The sequence below is a fragment of the Electrona antarctica genome (genome assembly GCF_951216825.1).
Source record: "Electrona antarctica genome assembly, chromosome: 8".
NCBI lineage: Eukaryota > Metazoa > Chordata > Actinopteri > Myctophiformes > Myctophidae > Electrona > Electrona antarctica.
The window spans coordinates 45,106,244-45,127,789 of record NC_136789.1 but is presented as its reverse complement, the minus strand read 5'-3'; the positions used below and the strand labels follow the sequence as shown (position 1 = coordinate 45,127,789).

Genomic DNA, 21,546 nt, shown 5'->3' with positions numbered 1-21,546 from the left:
ATCTCAATCTATTCTTGCAATCTGGAGAACACCCTACACATTTATACGGTATACATTTTGAGTCGATTTAAAAAAAAAATGTCATCTGTTTTTATTTAGGAGTTTAAAAATGTTTAAAAAAAAATCCCTTCAAAACAAATTTTAACGCAGTTAGAGACTGAAATTGCTAAGCTTGGTAGCTTGCAAAAAAAAAAAAAAAAAGCTTTGTTCTGCGTCTCCTAACATGTCAGAATTTACCTTTGACATACAACCAAATACAGCCATAAAATGGCTGACACCATACAGGTATAATGCCATGAAAATGGAACCTGGGAGTGGCAGCTTCCACTTACTCAGGCTAGTTGCACTTAAACAGCATCAATACTGATTTCCACACTATAGCAACATAAACATAAGCTATGATGACAGTCCACTCCACTCACACCATCTTGGTAGATGGATGCACTCGTAGTGCCATGATTACCATCATTTTCATTCATGTTGAGATCAATGATGTCATGAATGTCTCTTAGTCAATCAGTGGAAAATGTTGAAGAAAAAAAAATGACTACATGCACCTTTTGACACACTGCGCTGTAGTAATTGTACAATATCTTTCTTTGTGTCTATCTAGAAGGAAGTCAAAATTGAATCATTAAAAATAAAATAAAAATCCAACATTTTCACAGTTAACCTCAGTGAAAATTCGGAGACATGCATGATACACATGGCAAGAAAAGTATATTATGTTCGTTTTTGGAATGGAATTAATTACGTTCACGTGGAGTGTCAAGTCTTTACAGACATTGGATATAGGCCATCCAATTATTTTTTTCTAGATTCAGTCGTGTTGCTGTACAACGTTTTTAGGCAAGATAGTGATTTGTTTTAAGCATCCTATGATTTAGAGTAGATGCCGTCCAAAATGGTCAGAAATTCAGATCCCTTTCTCCTAAAACTAAGTGGAAGCATATTCCTATGTATTGTAATTTGTATTAAGGGACATTTAGAAAATGAGACGCCTCTCAAACCAATAAGATTCAGGATAAACTGAAGAAGAAAAAAAAGGCATTCATTGATTTCATGGCCACACCAATACTTTCAAAGCATACAAAACAGATAAGACAACTGGAGGATCGGGATCTCATCTTATTAATTGATTTCATTCAACCTAACATTTCAGGGTCGACTATGGTATTGAATTTAATGTATATTATGTCATTGAACATATTCAGTGTTTGCGGATGTGACATATTGGTGCATTTTAAACATAAAATAAAAAGTGTTGTTGGAACATTGGAGAGATGTCATAACACAGATTAAGGTCCACGAGTGAAATGTTCTCTCTGTCATTTTTCCTATATGCACGCACTAGGTTAAAGGTGGAAAAATATAAGTAAACTGCACTGAGTAAGGGGACAGAACTATGCTTCCTGCATGTATCCAATTACCTAACTTGTGTTCACCAATAGCTCACACAAGAGACTCAACTGAGCCCTGTCCCCTTACACTTCACAGCAGCCCCCCAAATCCAACTCTTCATTGTCATGTGAGCCTGTGTTTCTGGGTGATGATACGTCAGATCGGCATTTTCTGTAAACCACGATTTTGTTGCCTACTTACCCCTAAGGGTGTTCAAACTTTTAATTAAATTTAAAATGTTCATACTGTTATCATTTTCTTCATACTTGCCAGAAACCGTAACATATCAACTAAGGCAAAGTCTGAATCAGGATATCCTACAGTACAAAATCGTTTCTCCATAGGATTGGTAAATATCTTACATGTTGTCTTATATCTGTAGCGGGGGGATTTCAAGACAGTTTCTAGAATTAAAGAACCGCGTTGAAAGCCTACGACTCTGGCTCCTCTTTTGTCTCGGTGAGGTCAGTTTGGGGTGGAGCCGAGGGGTTAGAGGTCACTGACTCGGTCACAGAAGCAGGCGTGGCTGAATGTTCCAACATCTCCTTCTGGGGAGAAGGCTCCTTGCCAAGTTCCTTACTGGTTTGTGTGGGTCTGGCGGGGACCTCATCAGGTTGCTCTTCTGCACCATCAGAGTTCCTCAACTTGTCTATGTTCTCCAGTTCAGCCAACCGGTCGTCCTTGTCCCACCGTGTGCTTCGCTCTCGCCTTTCTGAGCGCCGCGGCCTTTCTGTGTCTTTCCCCTCCACTACACTCGAACGCCCTCGACTCCCACTCCCACTCCCACCCCTTCCTCTTCCACCACCTCGCTCATTCTCTCTCTCTCCTCCTCCTCCTCCTCCTCCTCCACCACCTCGCTCATTCTCTCTCTCTCCTCCTCCTCCTCCTCCTCCACCACCTCGCTCATTCTCTCTCTCTCCTCCTCCTCCTCCTCCACCACCACCACCTCGCTCATTCTCTCTCTCTCTCTCCTGGTCCTCAGCCCTTCCCCGCTCACCCTCCATGCTGCTACGTCTCTCTTTCCAGTCCCGTCGATCTCTGTCCCGGTCTCTCTCACGATCTCTGTCTCTCTCTCGGTCTCTCTCCCAACCTCCGCCATCCTCCTGCCATCCTCCGAGCCGTTCCCTCCCATCCATCCCTCTATCACCGCCTCCCCCTCCTCTCCCTGCTGGATCGCCGAAAGGCCGCCTCCCTCCTCCAAATCCACGGTCCCTCTCTCTGTCTCTTTCTCTATCCCAGTCTCTCTCCGGCTCTCGGTCCCTGTCCCTGAAGCCAGGCCGGTCTCCCCTGAACGAACGGCCATCCATTTCCTCCGGGCCGTCTGGCCCCCTGGGGCCGTCTGGCCCTCTGGGGCCGTCTGGCCCTCTGGGGCCGTCTGGCCCCCTGGGGCCCCCTGGTCTCATGAAGGGGGGAGGCGGGCCGTGCGGACCAGGGAAGGGGCCCCTAATGGCATGAGGAGGGGGCATCCCAAATCCGGGAGGCGGTGGGCCTTCATGGTGCATCATCTGGGGGTGGGGGCCCCTGTGCATCATCATGGGGGGCATATTGGGAGGGTGGGGCGGTCGTGGGCCATGCGGTGGTGGGAAACGCTGCATGTGTGGAGGGGGAAGGACCGGAGGACGCTGGAGGGGGATAATGCCGGGCCGTGCCCCCAGCAGGCCACCCGACGGAGGCTGCATGGTTCCACCGCCTTGGTTACCTGCAATGGAACCAGAAAAGGTTGTGTTAAACGACATTGTAATAAAGAGAACATAGCATTACATTTTAATTCAGAAGCTTTTCAACAGACAGATTTTACCTTCTTTTAACCTCACTGCTTTTACAAAAGCCCTTCAAGCCCATCAGTATGAAAAATGTAAATATGTATTTTAAAGGAAGTCTTTCAACATCATGAAGGAACTAATTCACCCAAATGATTTCCCCTGTATCTCTTTGTTGCTTCCCCTTTCAGTTTGATTTTAGTAAACAAAAGCCTAAAAAACAAGTAGTAACAAAGGAAGGAAGCCCAACTGTAATTCAATTGAGAACATTTTATAAAGTGCACTGCAAGTGATAGCATATCTTGTGTAAGTCGTAATTAAAACAAAATAACAATAATAACTTGTTATAGGGCAGTGTTTTGTGAAAGGGAGTGACTGACCCATGGGACCCATCTGGTTGTTGAAGAGTTTGGGCCCCTCTGGACCATCGTCGTTTTTCCTGTTGGCCAGACCTGCTGGATCCATTGATGAGTCCTCAACCCCACCTTTAGATGGAGGGGGCCCCAGGGGCATAGCACCAGGGTACCCTGAGACAGAAGATATGAGGGAAGAACTGAAGTGAGTGAGTGAGTGAGTGTGTGTGAGTGAGTGAGTGAGTTAGTTAATTCTGACAGCCAGACAGGATATGTATTTTACGAAACACATTCACCAAGATGTTTTCAGTATGTAATCGAGAAGCAGGGAGGATCAGATAATGGGTTTTGCGTAGGGTTGGGATTCGTTAGGATTTTAACGGTTCCGGATCCTTCCCGGATGCCTCTTAACGGTTCCGGTTCCTAACGGTTCCCTTAACGGATCCTAATATTATTTTCCCCTTCCCCTTTTTTTCTGACATAGATTATGCTTATATTATAACTAACCTAACCAAGTACATAATAAACACAAATGCATTAATAAAATTATTGAAAATGCACTTTACAATTATGAGGTGGCACTATTATTTAAACTTCACCACCACCACCACCACCAGTTAGCCAATATAATTGTTGCAATTTGTATATTAAATATACAGTACATATTGCAATAATGATATTGTTGTGGTGACAAATGTTGTCTTTAATGTTCAGATTAATTTAATATGAAGGACCCCTTACCCTAATGGAATAGGGTAGTAATAGTGCTTTCTTGGATTGAACTGTAGGCTACGTTCCTGTGCTTTTTTCTGCAAACTGTTTATAAAGTAATCAATCTATGGAGGTATATGCACCTAAACGCTGGGATCTCAACAGTCACACGATTAATGTAGAGCCAAATCAAAAGCAGTTGAGTTGCGCTTATAAGTTGTAAAAATAAGTGCAGACAAATTGATTTGGCTCTATAGTAAATGTGATTCATAAAATATCAGACAGAAAGAAGTCGAGTCATTGGTGTTCTAAATTAACACCATTAACAACAGTTGTACAATACGCCTAATGAAAAGCTCTGTAGACGTTAGTAGTTTTTATTTTCTATTACGTTACTAGCCTGTGGAAAGTGAACCAGCCTTGCATCATCCTCGTACCCCGCCGGCTGTGGTGGAGCTGCGGGGAGTGGGGGCACGGCTTTCCGCATGGCTCTCAAACGCGATGTGCCTAGATTATTCTCGTGAGTTGTGGACTCGTGTAGGCATATTGATTTTGAGATGTTTCCTCAATGTGGACGTGGTGCAACTGGTACAAGTTGCAACAACCTTTGCAGGGAACTATAGCATCGCATTTATTGCACTTTGCGTGCTCAGCCTCAGAATCATTTCCCTCTCTGTTAACCACACTTTGGAGATGTCTTCGACATACTGTCCCACTCGCTCCGCGGCGGTCGCTGAATGCACAGAACAGTGGGTGTATCCTCCCCGACCCCACTCACTCATGTAGGTGGGGTGACGTCACCCCAGGCTCTGCTTGCATGCATGCATGCACGCACAGACACAGCGGAGCTAAATGACGACTGATGAAAACCGTTTGGGGAACCGTTAATAAAAAAAATGATGGAACCGGCTCCGGATCCGCAATGTCGGAACCAGGTATGAAATGGACCCGGTTCCGAATCCCAACCCTAGTTTTGAGTTGTCCAATAGCAGGTGTGGGAGGCGTTACCTGGAGGCATCTGCATGGGGTTGAAGCCAGGTCTCATGAAAGGAGGGACTCCAGGGGGAAAGGAGTGAGGAGGGAGGCCCATGGGACCAGGGAAGACTGGAAGCTGGGGAGAACCCACACCAACCATCGGCAGTGGAGGACCCTGCGAGGGCTTCAAGTAGCAAATAAGCAAATTGAGTCACATTTGTTTCACTTACTTGCACAATATGTCATAATACATTTTGCTTTATTAAATAAATGTTTAAAAGGTAAACTGTATAATTCCGCATAAAACCGCATAAATCAGTGGTGTCCAACGTCCAGCCAATTGCTTAATGTCTTCAAAGTCACGCATCCAACAAGCTTTAAACTGAGGGTTAAAAGCTTGCCGGATTTGAGAACTCTGTAGCTCTACTTAACTACTGTATCATCAATGCAGGGGTCATCACCATGCCAGCTTGTGATGGACATTTTTATCAATATTTTATTTTTGGCTCAGACATACAAAATAACTGGTCAATAATTGTATCAGAAATCCAAATGACTAGCTCTTAATGTAAACAAATGAACTCCTACTGTGCCATAGTGTGTATGCATGTGTGCTACACATTTTTAAGGGGGGCTAATTCAAGGTTAGAACAGAAGGGCCCCAATGTGGGCATGACATCTATTTAGCCCCTGCCTTTTCATCTTATTATAGGCCGCTAATTCAAAGAATGCAAAGAGAATAAGGCAATAGTTTAATATGTATACCGGTAATTATTAAAAATATATAATGCACATCAAACAATAATAAAAACATTTATGATGAACAGCTTCCCTGCGTAACCAGCTATTCACGCCTTTTATTCCATTGTCTTTCCCTGCGTAATACGCTAAACCCGCCATTTGTTTTATGTTTAATTCGCCGTTTTGTAATGACTTGAATGAAAAAACGGCTTTGTCACGGACAAAGTGAAGAGGCCGACACGTTATGACGACGTAACCGGAAATCAACCAACCGCCGGCTTGCAAGGGCTTCTGGGAAACTGAGTCCAATGCAAAGTGAACGAGGGATATGGACGATCTTAGCCCGCTTTGCTCTTCAACAAATCATGGGACTATTTTCAAGCGGATTTTTATCATAAGGAGGTAGAATTACGACGCTTTGATGCATCAAAGGTAACTGTAAACACCAGCAGTGAGCGTGACATGTTAAGTAAGCTATAACGCACGGAATGTGTTAATATGGTCCGAAAGTACATTATGATAGGTAGGGGATGTAGTTGGCCCTGGGAGGTTTCATATTTTCAAAATGTTCTCCCTTTGAAAAACATTTGGACACCCCTGGTATAAATAATGAATAATTTTACAATCTATATTCCCCAGAAATGGAACATTCCTCACCTGTGCAGGTGGAGCTCCTGCTGGTCCACCTTGTGACTCGTCACGCTGCTGGGACTCTGAGCGGCCATTCTGGGCCAGTTCCTTTGGGTTTTCCAGACAGTGCCTCACTCCCTCCCACTCTGGAAAATGAGATCCTCAGATTTAACCTTGAATAACCTTTAACCTTGAAGATTTTACTCAAACATACTAGACATGATTTACACTCCAAGAGAAATATTTAGCAACCCATTCACGTACAATATGAACATAGTTTTAATGGTGTGCCTGAGAGATTTATAAATGAGAGAAGGATGTGCAGAGGAATGCCAGCACTCAGGGAAGTGTCATTCAGGTACTATTTATTTAGGAAGGCACAGGCCCGTTCCCATAAATAGATTACTTGTGACCGAGTTGTGCTTGCATTCTTTGTAGATTCTAGACGGCCAAAGCCCAAAGCAATAAACGCCCAATTCAAGAGCTACAGAGTCAAACGAACCGATTCAAGTGTTTCTAACAATTGCACTCTGTGCCATCATCTTTCCTTGTGTTTTTCCTTTTACCTGGTGACAAGGTGTCCATGTCCAGCATGCCACCCTCTCTCAGCTCCTCCAGCTGCTCCTCTTTGAGCTTGGACCAGGGGATGTACGTCACACCCAGCTCCACGTCCCAGAATGGCTTGAAGTCCGCCTTGATGCCCTTGTTCAGTGCCCATGCGATCTGTCACAACCAGAGCAACAGTGATACTTGAATAAGAATGCAAGGTGTCTCTAGTAAGGATGCAACCAGGGTCCGAAATAAAAACCAAGACGAAACACTTAAGCCATATATATATATATATATATATACTGTATGCATACTCTTTGGAACGCAAATAGCAAAAATAGCCCATCTACAGGACATTGCAAGTCACCATGTTGTGAGCTTTTAGATCTGCCATTTCCTCTTAAAAAAAAAAAAAAGAAATCAAGTCAAACCCTGGATACAACCAGAGTTGTTCAGAGGAGCAGTAGGCTTCTGAATGCACTTTGTGGCGTTGCCTTACCTTGATGGCTTTCTGGTTGACTTTGTACCCTCTGCTGAGCTTCTGCAGAGCCCTGAAGGCATCCTGCCTTTGAGCCATGACGATGTAGGCACAGCCACGTGGTGGAATCATCTGAATGATGAAGAAGCGGAAAGAGCGCAGAGAATCTGAGATCAATCCTTTTACTCTAGCGGACATCATCATTATTCATTCTTTGGCGTGGCGTCGTCATCTGTACACCTCAAACTATCCTAGTGCCGACCATAAAAACACTGTGCAAAAAAGATGCTATAGAATAAAATATAAAAAATACAAGGTTATAGTTGTCATCAATGGGTACAGTCTTAACTCTTTTCTGACATTTCTCAGTAAGACACTAGTTTAAGTGTGGTCGTGGCTAGACCAATTCTGAGAGATTACGCTTGTAACACAGATGAAATGTTATATATCGTCCTTTCACTTATATAAGCACAGGATTTACATAGATTATAGTGATAAAAGTGGTCTACTGTATGGTATTTGCTCACATACATTGATGGAGTCTATTTCTCCAAACTCCTCCAGCACACAGGCAACATCTTGCTGGTGTGTCCTCTTATCCAACTGGCCCACCCAGAGAGTTGTACTGCAAACTTTAGACGGGAGAGAGTAGAGAGAATTAATTTTCTTCCAAAAATGATATTCCCAAAAATATGGATGGCAGGTTTAAAGTGGTATTACAGTGTACAACAATAAAAAAAATATACGGACATGAAAAGGCTAATGGTGGTGCTATGGTTTTATTTTAAATATATGAACATGTTATGCCAATATATGGCAAGTATATGCAGAATATATGCCATATTCAGGTTCATATGTGCATACTGTATATTATGCGACATATATGCACATTATGCAGGCGGACAATTTCGAATAATATGTCACATATGTTGCACAAATAAAAACATATATATTTTCATATATTTATATAGTTACTGGTGTGTGCCGTAACAGTTGCACAAATCAATGCAGTGATTAGTGGTGAAGCCACATTATACCTGCTGGCTGCTTGTGTGCATGTAAGTACACTAGTGTAGTCTACTGTATGTCTCTTTTGGTAAAATGGAAATAACATACTAGAACCTTTATGATTTCTAGTCCACACACAGGACACTTCTGACGTACAAATTTAAAGTATTTAAAGACCTTTTTAATGCCTCTAAAAAGAAACAAGAACGTATGACATGCTGTAGATGTCAACTAGGAGTGGTACGTGACTTTTTTTTGAGACAAATACAAGCAGTTGTTAATACAGACAGACACAAAATGAAAATAGCACATAACATGAGCATTCACATAACATGAGCATTCGTCTGTTCCATTACATTTGTGATCCACAATGCCCGCTGCCTCCATCTAGTGGCGTAACAAAATATAGCACACTCCGACTTATCTGATGCAACAGCCTTTTATCCTCGCATGATCAGACTTTCCACCTCGGAGGAATCGGTTCTAAAACTAGCAGTGTGATCCGTTTAGAAAAAAGGTGGTTGGTAAATAAATTGTATAAATCTGAAAATGCTTAGTTTGCCATGACGCAATGAACGCTCATATTTTGAAGGCCGACCAGAACTTAAGTGTTGAGTGAGCGCTTGTTCATATCAGCACTGTTTGTTTTATAAGCCACACTAGGCTACTGTATTTTATTGCGACAGTAGATCACATTTACTATGAAAACCTGCATCTCCCGTCCGTCCGTCCGTCCGTTAGTCACCCACGCCTCCATATATGGTCACGCCTCATGACATCACATCTCCATATATGGTCACACCTCGTGACATCACGCCTCCATATATGGTCATGCCTCGTAACATCTCGTGACATCATGAAGACCCTTAGATCTCCATATCTGCAGCCGGCCAGCAACTCTACATCTGACCTCAAACCCTTAGATCTCCATATATGGAGCTGACCTGTTCTGACATTGCATATGTTGATGCTTCCCCACCCGTCCTTCCTGTGTTGACATTCCATGTTGATCTGACCTCATCAAACCCTGTACACTCAAGACCAGTACAGAATTCATTCCATATGTTGATCTGACCCCCCATGCCAAAGCGCCAGCGGATGTGTGCACGCTTCCAGCCCTCAAAATTGGATCGGAACATCCCTACCAAATACCTTCAGATCCAGGTCACGTTTTTAAACTTGTACCTTTGACACCACACACACTGACTATGCCTCACCACTTAGCGTATCGTTCTTAGGTTGTGGGAGACCCTTCTGCTTCCTGTCCTTCTCCTTCTCTCGCTCTCTTCGCTCCCCGGAGCGCGAGCGTGGGGAGTGGTGACGGCGCTCTCTGGAGCGCGAGCGGGACCTCCTGTGTCGGGACCGGCGCGTGCGAGAGTTGGAACGCGACCTCCTCCTCTTTGGGGACCTGCGTAGTAAAAGGAGGAGGAATCAATAACACAATAAAGATACACACACAAAGAAAACAGAATATGTGTGAGATTAATTAGCAGAAAACAGGAAGAGTAGCTGCTTTTATAGTACAGTAGCAAATGGGGGGGTTTACTCTTACTGTAAGTAAATAATCATAAATAGTCTTCATGTAAGGTTATTTTCTAGCTAGCCATTGACAGATTTAGAGGTCTTTTCTGTTTACATAGTGCCGGCAAATGTTCCACAGAATAGATGTTAAAAGTCTGTATCAGCAGCCATTCACCAATAAGCTCTTGAGGCTAAATGTAATAATGAAAATTGAAAAACAAAATGTTCCAACTTGGAAGTAATCTCATCCTTGAGCAGTTTTTACCTGGAGCCAGAGTGTGACCTGTGACCATGTCTGCCATCCCTCGTGGACGAGCGTTCCAGGTCCATAGACATGTCCTGGTTAGAACAGGAAAGGACGTGGTCACAACAGATTTAAATTTTTGTCTGAATTATTACCCCACACAAATTATTGTGAAATAACCAGATTATATTAAACATGAACATTTAATGGTGTTTAGTAGAGTGCAATGTTAAAACGTCACATGACTCACGCTGGTGAGCTAATTGGCATAGTTGCTGTGCTCTGTGAAATTATCCCTCAACTGTCTTTAAAATGCCACACACAATAGCATCAAATACAGTATAAAAGTAACTTGCATATAATTTGCTAATGAGTCACCTGTTGTTGCTGGGTTTCATTGTGGGACTGGGGAGGATACCCCCCTGCGAAGCCTGGAGTCATGGTAGAGCCTGACAGTGGCTGACCTGGCTGAGCCTGCCCCAGAGGAGGAATCATCCCTGGGTAACCCTGCCCTGGTGGCAGCCCATAGCCCTGTAGCTGCCCATTAGGAGGGAGAGAGCCCTGGGAGAGAGAGGAGATCATTTTATATACAGCTTTGGGTGTTCTGCACATTTTCTGAAGGAGTATTTGAACAATCTTCCTGAATTAATTTGCATAGAAAACTATTCAGCCAATGCCACACATCACTAGCCAAAACGCAACATCCATTCAGTTGTTTTGAACATTTTGGAAACAGTTAACACAAACATAGTCAAATATTTACTCTATAGAAGTATAGAGCGTCGCAGTCCCACCCCCTCGAGAGACCCGGAAAAGAAATCCCTGTTCATTTTCCTCATAGACGTTTACACCGCGGACAAAGCCAGCTCTTGTCGTGACAAATCATGACAATAAACACAATGTTTTGGGCCAAACAAAGAATTAGAAAGTAGAAAAAAACACTTGTTTTTCTTCTTTGTAATTATTTGTTTGGTCCAAAATATTGTGTTTGTTGTCATGATTTGTCACGACTCGAGTTGGCTTCGTACAACGCTTAAAAGGTCTTTAAATAAATACGTTTTGAAATGTCTATGGGATGCATTGGGATTAGTTTCCTGGGCCTGGCGTCGTCATGAAAGGGGGCGGGACTGCGACGCTCTATACTGGATGCTTGAAATTATGGATTATCTTTTGTGTCTCCCCCCACCCAAAACACAAGGCACTCGGTTTAAACACATTTGCACCCCGTTTGCACACCCCGCTTTTACTTTGTTCTAAAGTTGGTCTGTGTGTTGTGTACAACACATACTGTATCATTACCTGTTGGGAGGGGTCCTGTGGCTGGCTGATCATGTGTGGTTTAAAGTGTTCCATGTGCTGAGAGAAGACTGGAGGCTGTGGCTGCTGCATACTGTCACAACAAACACATATCGTCACCTTCACATTGATGAGGTCATCTTTTGCACACACTGTGTGCACGTCTCGCACACACACACACACACACGCACACACGCGCACGCGCGCACGCACGCACGCACGCACGCACGCACTTTATTGTTGAATGAACTGTTCCTTCACCTACTGATCTGTTGTTCTCTCTTGATGTGACCACCACTGATTATATTTAGCCAGTCCTTGCTCTTAAAACAAATTGAACGCTAGCATTCCTATTGAAGGGCTAACATTCGGCATAAAACCTGTGAGCTTGTACATGGGCTATTTCTAGTCAAGATATTTAGTGTAGAACGAACAGGAGGGGGCCTAGTATAGACTAGAGCTCTTGGAAATCCAGTCAAACTACGTATAGGTTTTACTTTTAAGACAATTTAAGTTTTGTTGCATTCTCAGTTTGGTCTTTTTGTTTCTGCACTGGAGCTGACTGCAAAGCCCTTTGAACAGCGATTTACTCTATGTATGAATCAAATGTCAGAATTATTTCCCTCTGCGCTGCATCAGTGTAAAGAGGAGCGACAGTCTTACAAAGGGGGTTGGGATGGCACAGAGTCATCCTTCTTCGTTTCCTCTACACCTTCTGGCTCATCATCGTAGTCAAAACGGTCGAGGAGTTTCTGACAGAGAAATAGGTTTTAGAAGGTTGAATAACACCAGGAGGAGTACATGTTTTTCATTAGCTGTGTTTCTGTCCATTTACAGTAAGGCCAAATGTTTAAAGAAAATCTAATATGAATTAGCTGCATTTCTATCAGCTGGCCTGAAAATAAATAGGATAAAATAGGCACTGAATAGTGAATACAGAGCATAGTGGTGTCAGAACATGAATCCATCACAGTTATTGTTATGTGTTCAATCAAACTGTTGTGTATCAAACTAGTATACACTATGGGGAAATGTGCCAAAGTCTGAAGTTACAAAGGCACAATAGAGGAAATAATACTAGTCTGACAACACACAATTCGGTCTACTTTAATGCAGTTCAAGATTTCTCTTTTTAACCATTACCGTATATGAAGTATTGAAGTAATCTAACAAAGGTGATAGGAAGGTAACTCACTGTCACTCTGTCGAATGCCGGCTGCTGCTGGGTGTGCTGTGTGGACAGGGGAAGGTGTGGAGCTCCCATGCCCAGGCTAGGAGCTATACTCTGGGCAGGGGGTTGAAGGTGGTGAGCTCCCATGCCCAGGCTAGGGGCTATACTCTGGGCATGGGGTTGAAGGTGTGGAGCTCCCATGCCCAGGCTAGGGGTGATACTCTGGGCAGGGGGTTGAAGGTGGTGGGCTGGGGGCTGGGTGTGTGTTTGGACCTGGGGCTTCACAGGCTGCTCCTGAAAGTTCTGGAGCATTTGTTGAAGCTGGGAAGAAGATCCAGAGGAACCAGAGAGATAAGGAACAAAGTTATGTGTTAGAGAAGGCAGGGCAGCCTGGCTACAGGAGAGGGAACGGTAAAATGCCATGCCCTTCCTACCACTAGGTATTGAAGGTGATACTTATCTAGGAAGGAGATGAACACATATGTTACCATTAGGAATAAAACTATAATAATATATTAAAGGGCCACATCACAAATTTCAATTATCTTCATATAATTGGTTTTCACTAAAGCTCATTATAAGTCAGGCTATGGACAGTTCAGAAACCTGATTACCAATGACATCATCGATGGAGATTCCAAGCAAATTGAAACTAAATCATCTCTTCCTGGAAAGTTAGCATGCTGAAATAGAACCCATTGCTCCTGCATTACTTGAAATTACCTAATCTCTCAGCACCACTGCTTTAAACATGTAGTGTTGTTAGTAGGAATAAACACAGAAGCACCTGAATGGGTTCCCAATCCCAGATTGGAGATTACCAAACCTGCCTACTGATGATGTGAACTGACCACAGCCTTCCTCTGAGACAAATAGACAACAACGGTGGTGGCATCTTATGAGCATTAGAGAGGTCAGGTGTTCCTTTAACCACTTTCACCATGGCATCCCTATTTTGGGCATGCAATCTTTAGGCGAGAAATTTCTAAATGGTTCAGAAATGTCAAAGATCTCATAATGTTGAAACCCCCTTTTTTATAGCGTAGTGAGTGACCTTGTAGATGGGCTAGTTTTTCTATTCGTTGTACAACAGTGTATAGCACTTAAGAGGTTAATGTATCTTGAAATGTTCAAGACACTTGCAAGGTCCCATAAACTGTATGAGTGCTCTAAAGGAGGATGCACTGAGATCCTATCAGTCACAGTGTCACAGTGAGTTCAGATTTCAGTGAGGAGTGGACTGATATATATATATATATATATATATATATATATATATATATATATATACACACAAACTGATCAAAAGTAAGCCTTGTATCATCTTCCTTTCACACATTCCCCCAGCGTCCTCATACATAGTAATTGTGGTAAACAGTTCTATTCAAGACATTTGCTGAAAGTGCTTGTGTTGAACTGAGGAGTAGGATATCATTTCACTGTCCTGCCCAACTGTAAAATGACAAGGAGATCACTGCAGTGCACTCTGCTGGCTGAATTTGGAGAGCTGACACACAGCATGATTGAAAACAAATCAAAACAATCATCAGTGCATCAGTGCAAGATGAAGATATTCTCTCCTATTAAGATAATATGTACAAAACAACAACAATAAACAGGATGGCATTGTGCAAAGAGTACATATACCCTACAATGTCGGCTGTGGCTCAGGAGATAGAGTGGCCATTTTGGAAATGGGTCCCGGTTCAATCCCTGGCTGTGTCCTTGAGCCAGACAATGAACCTCTAACTGCTCCTGATGACAGTGGTACCTTATGGGACCCTCTCTTTCATTGGTGTTGGTGTTGGCCTAAACAACCTAAAATTGACAAAAACTATGCCTAACCCTAACCTCACAGAAATGATGGCTATTGCCTAACCCTAAAACCCTGTCCAGCAGGGTGAAACAACAGGAAAAGAGACTGTCCCGGTACCATATATGGTTTGCTCCACCATCAGTGTTTAAATGTGTGAGTGAATGGGTGAATGTAACTCACATTGTAAAGTACTTTGGATAAAGGCTCTACAGAAATGCAGATTATTTGAGTCAAATTTCCCACTTAAAAAAAAAAAATCAACAACGCTGAAATGCGATGAAGTCCAATATTGGCATAATGAACATTGATGTGGTAATAAATCAAAAGGACACAGCATTTTTGGTATGAGAGTAAGGATATTTTATTAGCCCTCTATAGTATCACTGTCACTGATGTTTGCGTTTGTTATTATGAACCCTGTGCATTCTAGCAACATTTGAACAGCATATTTATTACTACAATTAATACATAGTTTCTACATACCAAAACAAAAATGTAAAAAAGAAATCCAAAATAAGGCTATGTACTATGTGGCCTAGGTGTATTCCCCTAATCATATTTTAAAGAGTCGAGTATTGAAGATGCATGTTTTTGAATGCACATCTCAGACAGATTACATACAGTATGTCATGATACGTCAGGCCTGTGACTGTGCCTAAATCAAATCAAAGCTGCCATTTATTTTATAATGAACTGTTTAACTGATGAGACTGATCAGTCAACCACTGCAGAGTATGAGTCTTTTCTGTTAAGAATACACTAGCGTCGTCCACAGGCTTAATTAGTTACCATAGTTACCATAATAAGTAAGGTAAAGAACATCAGGAACATCCTGACACACTTCTATATTTGAAAGATCATTAACATTATGGCCTATAAATTGCATGTCCAAAATAGGGGTTGTCAAGGTGAAAGTTGTTAAAGTACCACTTCAACCATTTTTAAGCTATCTTCATCATATCAAATGGGGGACCATGGCCTAATGCATATAAAACTGTGAGTCCTTGAAATGAAAAGGTTGAGAATTACTGCTTCAAGTCCCAGTCCCAAGTATATTCACACACAGTATGCATAACCTATTGCATTCAGTGTTTTTTTTTTTGTATAAGTCCAACGTTTATTTTATTTCATAATGATGTGATCACCTGAATGATTTTAGTCACAAACTGAATCATTTTAGTCATGATTCACCAGGATCCTGGATGGCTTGATTCTAGGCTTAAAATAATTGATATAAATATTTTTGGAAATCTCTATGGGAAAAATGTATGGGGTCTGGAATGATGGAACAAGACAACTGCTATGCCCTAAATAACTAAAGAAATAAATCATCACACTACTCATAGCATTAACAGACCATGTGCTGCTGAACAATAACATAACCATTTCAACAGATTCAAACACAGCATGCAGAGAAAGTGACATAAACATGAGTCCAAATACGTCACAAAACACACCTGCTGTCCCTGTGAGGACTGGAAGAGTTGAGCCACCGCGGCAAAGGCCTCAGAGGTCTCCAGCTGAGGGACGGCAGAGACTGTAAAGTTTTCCGTTACCGCAGCAACTGGCTCTTTGTCTGGAGACGTGGGAGAACCTGACAGAACACGGACACAGCCGTTAACAGCCCGACTATAACCCTGGCCACTAGCATATACCTCGACCTACTCCCCAAACCTAACCTTTACCTGTTCCCAAACATAACCCTAAACAAAATATCTGACAGTAAGACAGACCCTTGTAGGGAAATACAGAAACACATCATACTATCATGCAAATTACCTGGCTCATCTGTGGGTTCGTAGGGTGCAGATTCAGAAGCACTGCTGGAGGCTGCGGCCATGTCCAGAAGAGGCTGAATCACTTCAATCCTGAACACACCATTCTTCTGCCATAGGTTCAAAACCCGCACAATCTTACTCTACAGAGAGGAAAGGAGAGAGACGGAGAGAGATACTGTATAGAAACTATAGACTAGAGGTAGACAGAGTGACAGACAGATACAGTATTCGTCCTTACTGACACTTTCTCTTACCCGGTCTTCCATGGGACAAAGACAGAGATTTTCAAAGGTTCCAGTGATGTTTTTGGTGAACCTCGGGCCAAACACATCCTTGTCGGATCCAAACTGGTGTCGGGACTGTCGGACGATGGAGTCGACAACATAGAGGCCTGCCACCTTGTACTCAGGCTTACACTGGAGAGACCAGGAGGAGAGAGGGCAGGGCACCACATCAGCTATTAGAGCTCAAAGCTAGGATGCCATGCCTGACATCACAAAATCTTACTTAGTGGATATCTTAAGTGTTATGAGACTTCCAAATTATAACATAGATACTGTTTTTCACAATATTAGAATTTCCAGCATTTAAAATTATCTTTTGCCCTTAGCAGATATGGTAATTTAATGCCCATTACTTGGTCGTTCAAACAATCTCCATACAGCCGGTCACTCTGATTGCACTAATGATCAGTGCCTTACTATGCATGCATACAACTCCAAAACAGGTCCTCACAAGCTCCATACAGGACATGCCTGCTGGTGTATTTATGCTCTACTGTTTCTAGTTTTCAAATTGTCACGATTAATGGAAATCCTGCCAAACGGCTTCTGCTGAGGAAACCTGACATCCAGAAATGTGGAATGAGGAGTGAAGTATGGAAATAGAATTTTGAGATGGTGCTCCTTACCTTTTTGACAAACTTTTCGACAATCTGGACCACATGCTTGTACAGCTGAAAAAGATAACACAAGGTAAACAAACAATGGAAATAAATCTGAACAAACTGTGTTCAAAATCAATACACCACCAGGTGAAGAACTTTAATGAATGATATGCTACATACTTAAAACTGCTGTGATGCAAAACAATGCCAAACTCATTCTTACTTTCATAGCTTTTATGGCTGATTTGGTGATGGAGATCATTTTTGCCCGAGAGATTGGTGGCTTGGAATCCATCAATGAGAAGAGCTACAGAGGACAGGAGATAGAACAACAGTGTGAGACGAGTTCTACTGGCAGCAGTAGTGCTGCCACGAATATTCCATATTCTAATGAATATTCAAATGTAAAAAATAAAAGAATAATTGAATATTTTAAATTAAGATTCGAATTTAAAAAATAACAATAAAATTGCTGTGTGAATTCTGGCGAGACTCTGTAGCACGTAAACTAAAACATTATACAAAAAATAGGCTATTAAGATAATTATGAATCATTCATTTGATCTCGCAAGACTCAAGAGAGTGCATTTCTCAGCACCAACCGCGGCCCATACAGGACCGGACCATATAGATAAAGAAAGAGAACGTTTTCATATCATATTCATATTAAAATCATATACATTCGAAATCATTCGAAAATTGTTCGAATACATCTGGTGTTTTAAAAGGAATTTTCGAATATCATTTTTGGCCAATTCTAGCAGCACTAGGCAGCAGTGTTAGTCCCAGGTTCACTGTGCTGGCAAGGTGAGATAGAACGACAATGTGAGTTCTACTGGCGGCAGTGTTACTCCCAGGTTCACTGTGCTGGCAAGGTGACGTCTTGTCTCATCTTTCTTTTAACATTTCAGCCAATAATCATGCTATGTCATTTGCTCAGCCTCTGAGTTGGTCCTGCAATCGTATTTTATTTGATGCAACCCTCATTCAATGTTGTGCATTATCCATACTACTGTTCTTTCTTTTATTTGTGTTTACATTGAAATGGATAGCAGCAATGTCCCCAACTACGCTGTAATGTGTTCAGACCTGAATAGTTAGAGCGGCACAATTACATACAAAGTCAATGCAAAGATGAGAAGTAGCGTGAATTGGGCATGGCACAAACTGGGCGGTGCGAACGAAGCGAACGGAACCCCGGAAACTTTTTTCCAGACATTACTCACACATACGAAAATCTAATCCCTCCTAGCCCCTGTCCCAGCCTTACTCATCTGCAAAGAGAAAACCTGGTCACAACCTAAGGCAGAGAGTGTATAGCCGGAAGTGTCGGGCCGGAACATCCATCAGATGTATTCCCTCCGGATAAGATATTTTTCGATCAATCACAACACTTTTCATTCAAGGAGAATGTAAACAGATTTGTAAAGCGCCGTCAACGTCATTTCCTTGAGCGCTACCTCCACTGAAATCCCACTACTTCCGCCTATACAGTGGCAAAATATTACCAAATGAAATATCCTGTAATTCAGGAGGATGGTGTTAGGTGTAAAATAATATTGCAATATACAGTACAATAACATATTCAACATTTTGCTCTCCGGGCTATGTTGAGATGCCAGTCTTCACCATCTGCTGATATCAATTCAGTGATGCTAGTGCTAATACATTTCAGTGTTGTCAATGGCTGATATCAGTTCAGTGATGTCAGTGGCTGTCTGGCTGATATCAATTCAGTGATGTTAGTGGCTGACATGGCCAATCCGTTTTAGTGGTTTGTATGAAACATTTCAATTTACTCTTCGAGAAACAACATTCTTGGATATTTGGATGGAGAACAAACCCACCGCATGCGCGCCCAAGGTCACCTGTGTCATTTGCAGCAACACATATTCAAATTAAATGCAATATTATTACATTTTGAATTGCAAAACTGTCAATATAATGTTAGTGTTGAAGTCCACAATCAGAACACCAGAGGGAGTTCAACAAACCACGTGCAACCCAGATTCGGCTCAAATTAAATTAATTTCGCTCCAATGCCACTAAAATGTGGAACGCCATAACAGCCATTAAGAAATATGAATCCCTATTCCCTAGACTCCTTCAAAAACGCTCTCAAAGAGCATCTACGGACGGCTGCAATTTGGTAAATGGTAAATGGTGCATTTATATAGCACCTTTCTCCAAGGCGCTTTACAGAGATTACATTCACCCATTCACACACACATTCATACACCGATGGCAGCGGAAACCATGCAAGGCACCAACCAGCACATCGGGAGCAATTAGGGGTCCAGTGTCTTGCTCAAGGACACTTCGACACTAACTCTGGGGGAGCCCAGGTTCGAAACTGGCCCCTGTAAAAAAGACAAAGTTCCCCTCCCCCCTTTTTCCATACTGTACATGTTTTATGCCTTTTTAACTTGAAATGTATATATGGTTTCATTTTTCATAGAAGTGTATACTGTATATTTGTACGTTTTTAAATGTTCTGATAAATTTACCCTGATCAACACTTTTTTGGTTTGTAGCAGATTTTGTATCGACTTGTGCTTTCATTTCAAATGTACCATTCTACATTGAACATGTACATACTGTGAATAAAATGTTCAATCAATCATACATAGATTTTCCACCACATCGAGTGGTACTTTTGCAGGTGAACTCAGGTTATGGCTTATCATGGGTCAACTAACAGCTTCCAGCAGAAACAGAATGAGTTCATAAAAGCACTGAATAACACAACTATACCAGACCTCTCGTGTTATATGGCTGTGTGTTTTCAAAACGTGCACTATAGATGTTTCAGAGAAACCCACTCCTCTCTCGCGCGCTCTCACTCACTCACTCACTCACACACACACACGTTTAAATCTGAGCGTGTAAAAATGTCTCTCTTGGAATCTTATCAGGTCAATCACTCAGAATTGCAGGGCCGATTTGTGTGGAAATAAAGGCTGAATTTGTTTATTATCTACCTGCCAATGTTGTGACACAACCACCACGCTATGTATCATTAGCACATCAACTTCATGCTATGTAGGTAACAAGGACAGCACAAATCAAGCTCATTCCTTTTGGGTTATATCGTTTGTTTAATAAGTTCCACATTAATTAATGGTACTGGCCAGCACGAAAGCAAACTTTCATTTTGCAAATTAAAATGTACAAGTCTGACTAACTGACTGGGCCCTACAAACACTCAACTGCCAAGTGTGTTACACAGAAATTGGTCTCCATTAAATGATTTAACACCAGAGGTCGCCGTTTCTGTACTTTCGGCAAATGCATAAAAATGATCACAATGGCCAAAGACCTACACATTGACAATAAAGGTAAACTATATCAACCTGTTTTCAAATACATCAGATAATGTGACCAGACTAAATAATTCTCGTAAGACTCTTCTTTTTCAAATAATTACGTAAAAAAAACTAAATAGAGCTGGGCTTCAACCGAATAACTCTCGACCAAGGGACTGCATAACGACCACTGGTCACATAATTCGATAGGTTACCGATGTGGCTGTGACACCCGCCCTTTCTCGTGATGCTGCTCTACAATGCTAACAGACTCCTCTATGCATGATCATCCCGACAAGACTCGAAGTACATGAACTGTGAGCCCCGTACAGAGGCACCTTACCTCATGGTTGAATGCGTTGACGGCATCCATGATGCCCCACGATGTGAGGCTTTCCCTAAACAACCAGTTGCCCGATCAAAGCGATGTTTATTTGGGGCAGGTCTGGTACAACATGTCCGCTTCAAATGGCTAACGCTAGGTAGCCTAGCCTGGTAGCTGTCGGGAGTCGGTACGGCGAATGTTGGTCATTATTTTTCCCTTGTATAGTTATTGAAGGATGCATCATCATGCATGCATCACCCGTCCACAACAATCATCAACAAAAACATGTCCCCATCTCCAAGAGACGTTAATAGTGAATAAGATGTAATTTGCGCAAGAAACTGTAAAATTATGTTGCATTTGTACTAAAATGACTGGTCTCAAATTATATGATTTCATCATCATCATTAGCCCCATATGTGCCCGCCTTTATTTATTCTCGGAAATACTGTTTAAACTGTTCTGATTGAAAATGTCTACAGGAAGCGTCTTGTTGTTGTTATTATTATTATTGATTTCAAGGGGCATTATTGACAATGGTTTCCATTTTATTTAATTGATAGCTTGCTAAAATGTTATCTTTAAGGCAAAAAAGTAC

The 21,546-nt window shown here is 42.1% G+C and overlaps 1 protein-coding gene across 1 annotated transcript; it reads right to left on the bottom strand.

Annotated features, from left to right (window-relative positions):
* Positions 1–1,832: 1,832 nt before the first annotated feature.
* scaf4a (SR-related CTD-associated factor 4a) lies at positions 1,833–21,128 on the bottom strand (the record flags this gene model as incomplete). Its single annotated transcript, XM_079509063.1, has 20 exons — positions 20,967–21,128; positions 17,542–17,625; positions 17,343–17,387; positions 16,687–16,848; positions 16,434–16,572; positions 16,112–16,248; positions 12,863–13,159; positions 12,331–12,419; positions 11,671–11,761; positions 10,750–10,932; positions 10,393–10,466; positions 9,824–10,014; positions 8,130–8,230; positions 7,620–7,730; positions 7,138–7,294; positions 6,599–6,717; positions 5,234–5,384; positions 3,542–3,688; positions 2,300–3,100; positions 1,833–2,149 (listed from the first exon to the last, which is right to left on the bottom strand). Exons 1-20 carry the CDS (start codon positions 20,994–20,996, stop codon positions 1,833–1,835), a joined length of 3,426 nt encoding a protein of 1,141 aa, XP_079365189.1. The 5' UTR covers positions 20,997–21,128.
* Between the last annotated feature and the right edge of the window lie 418 nt (positions 21,129–21,546).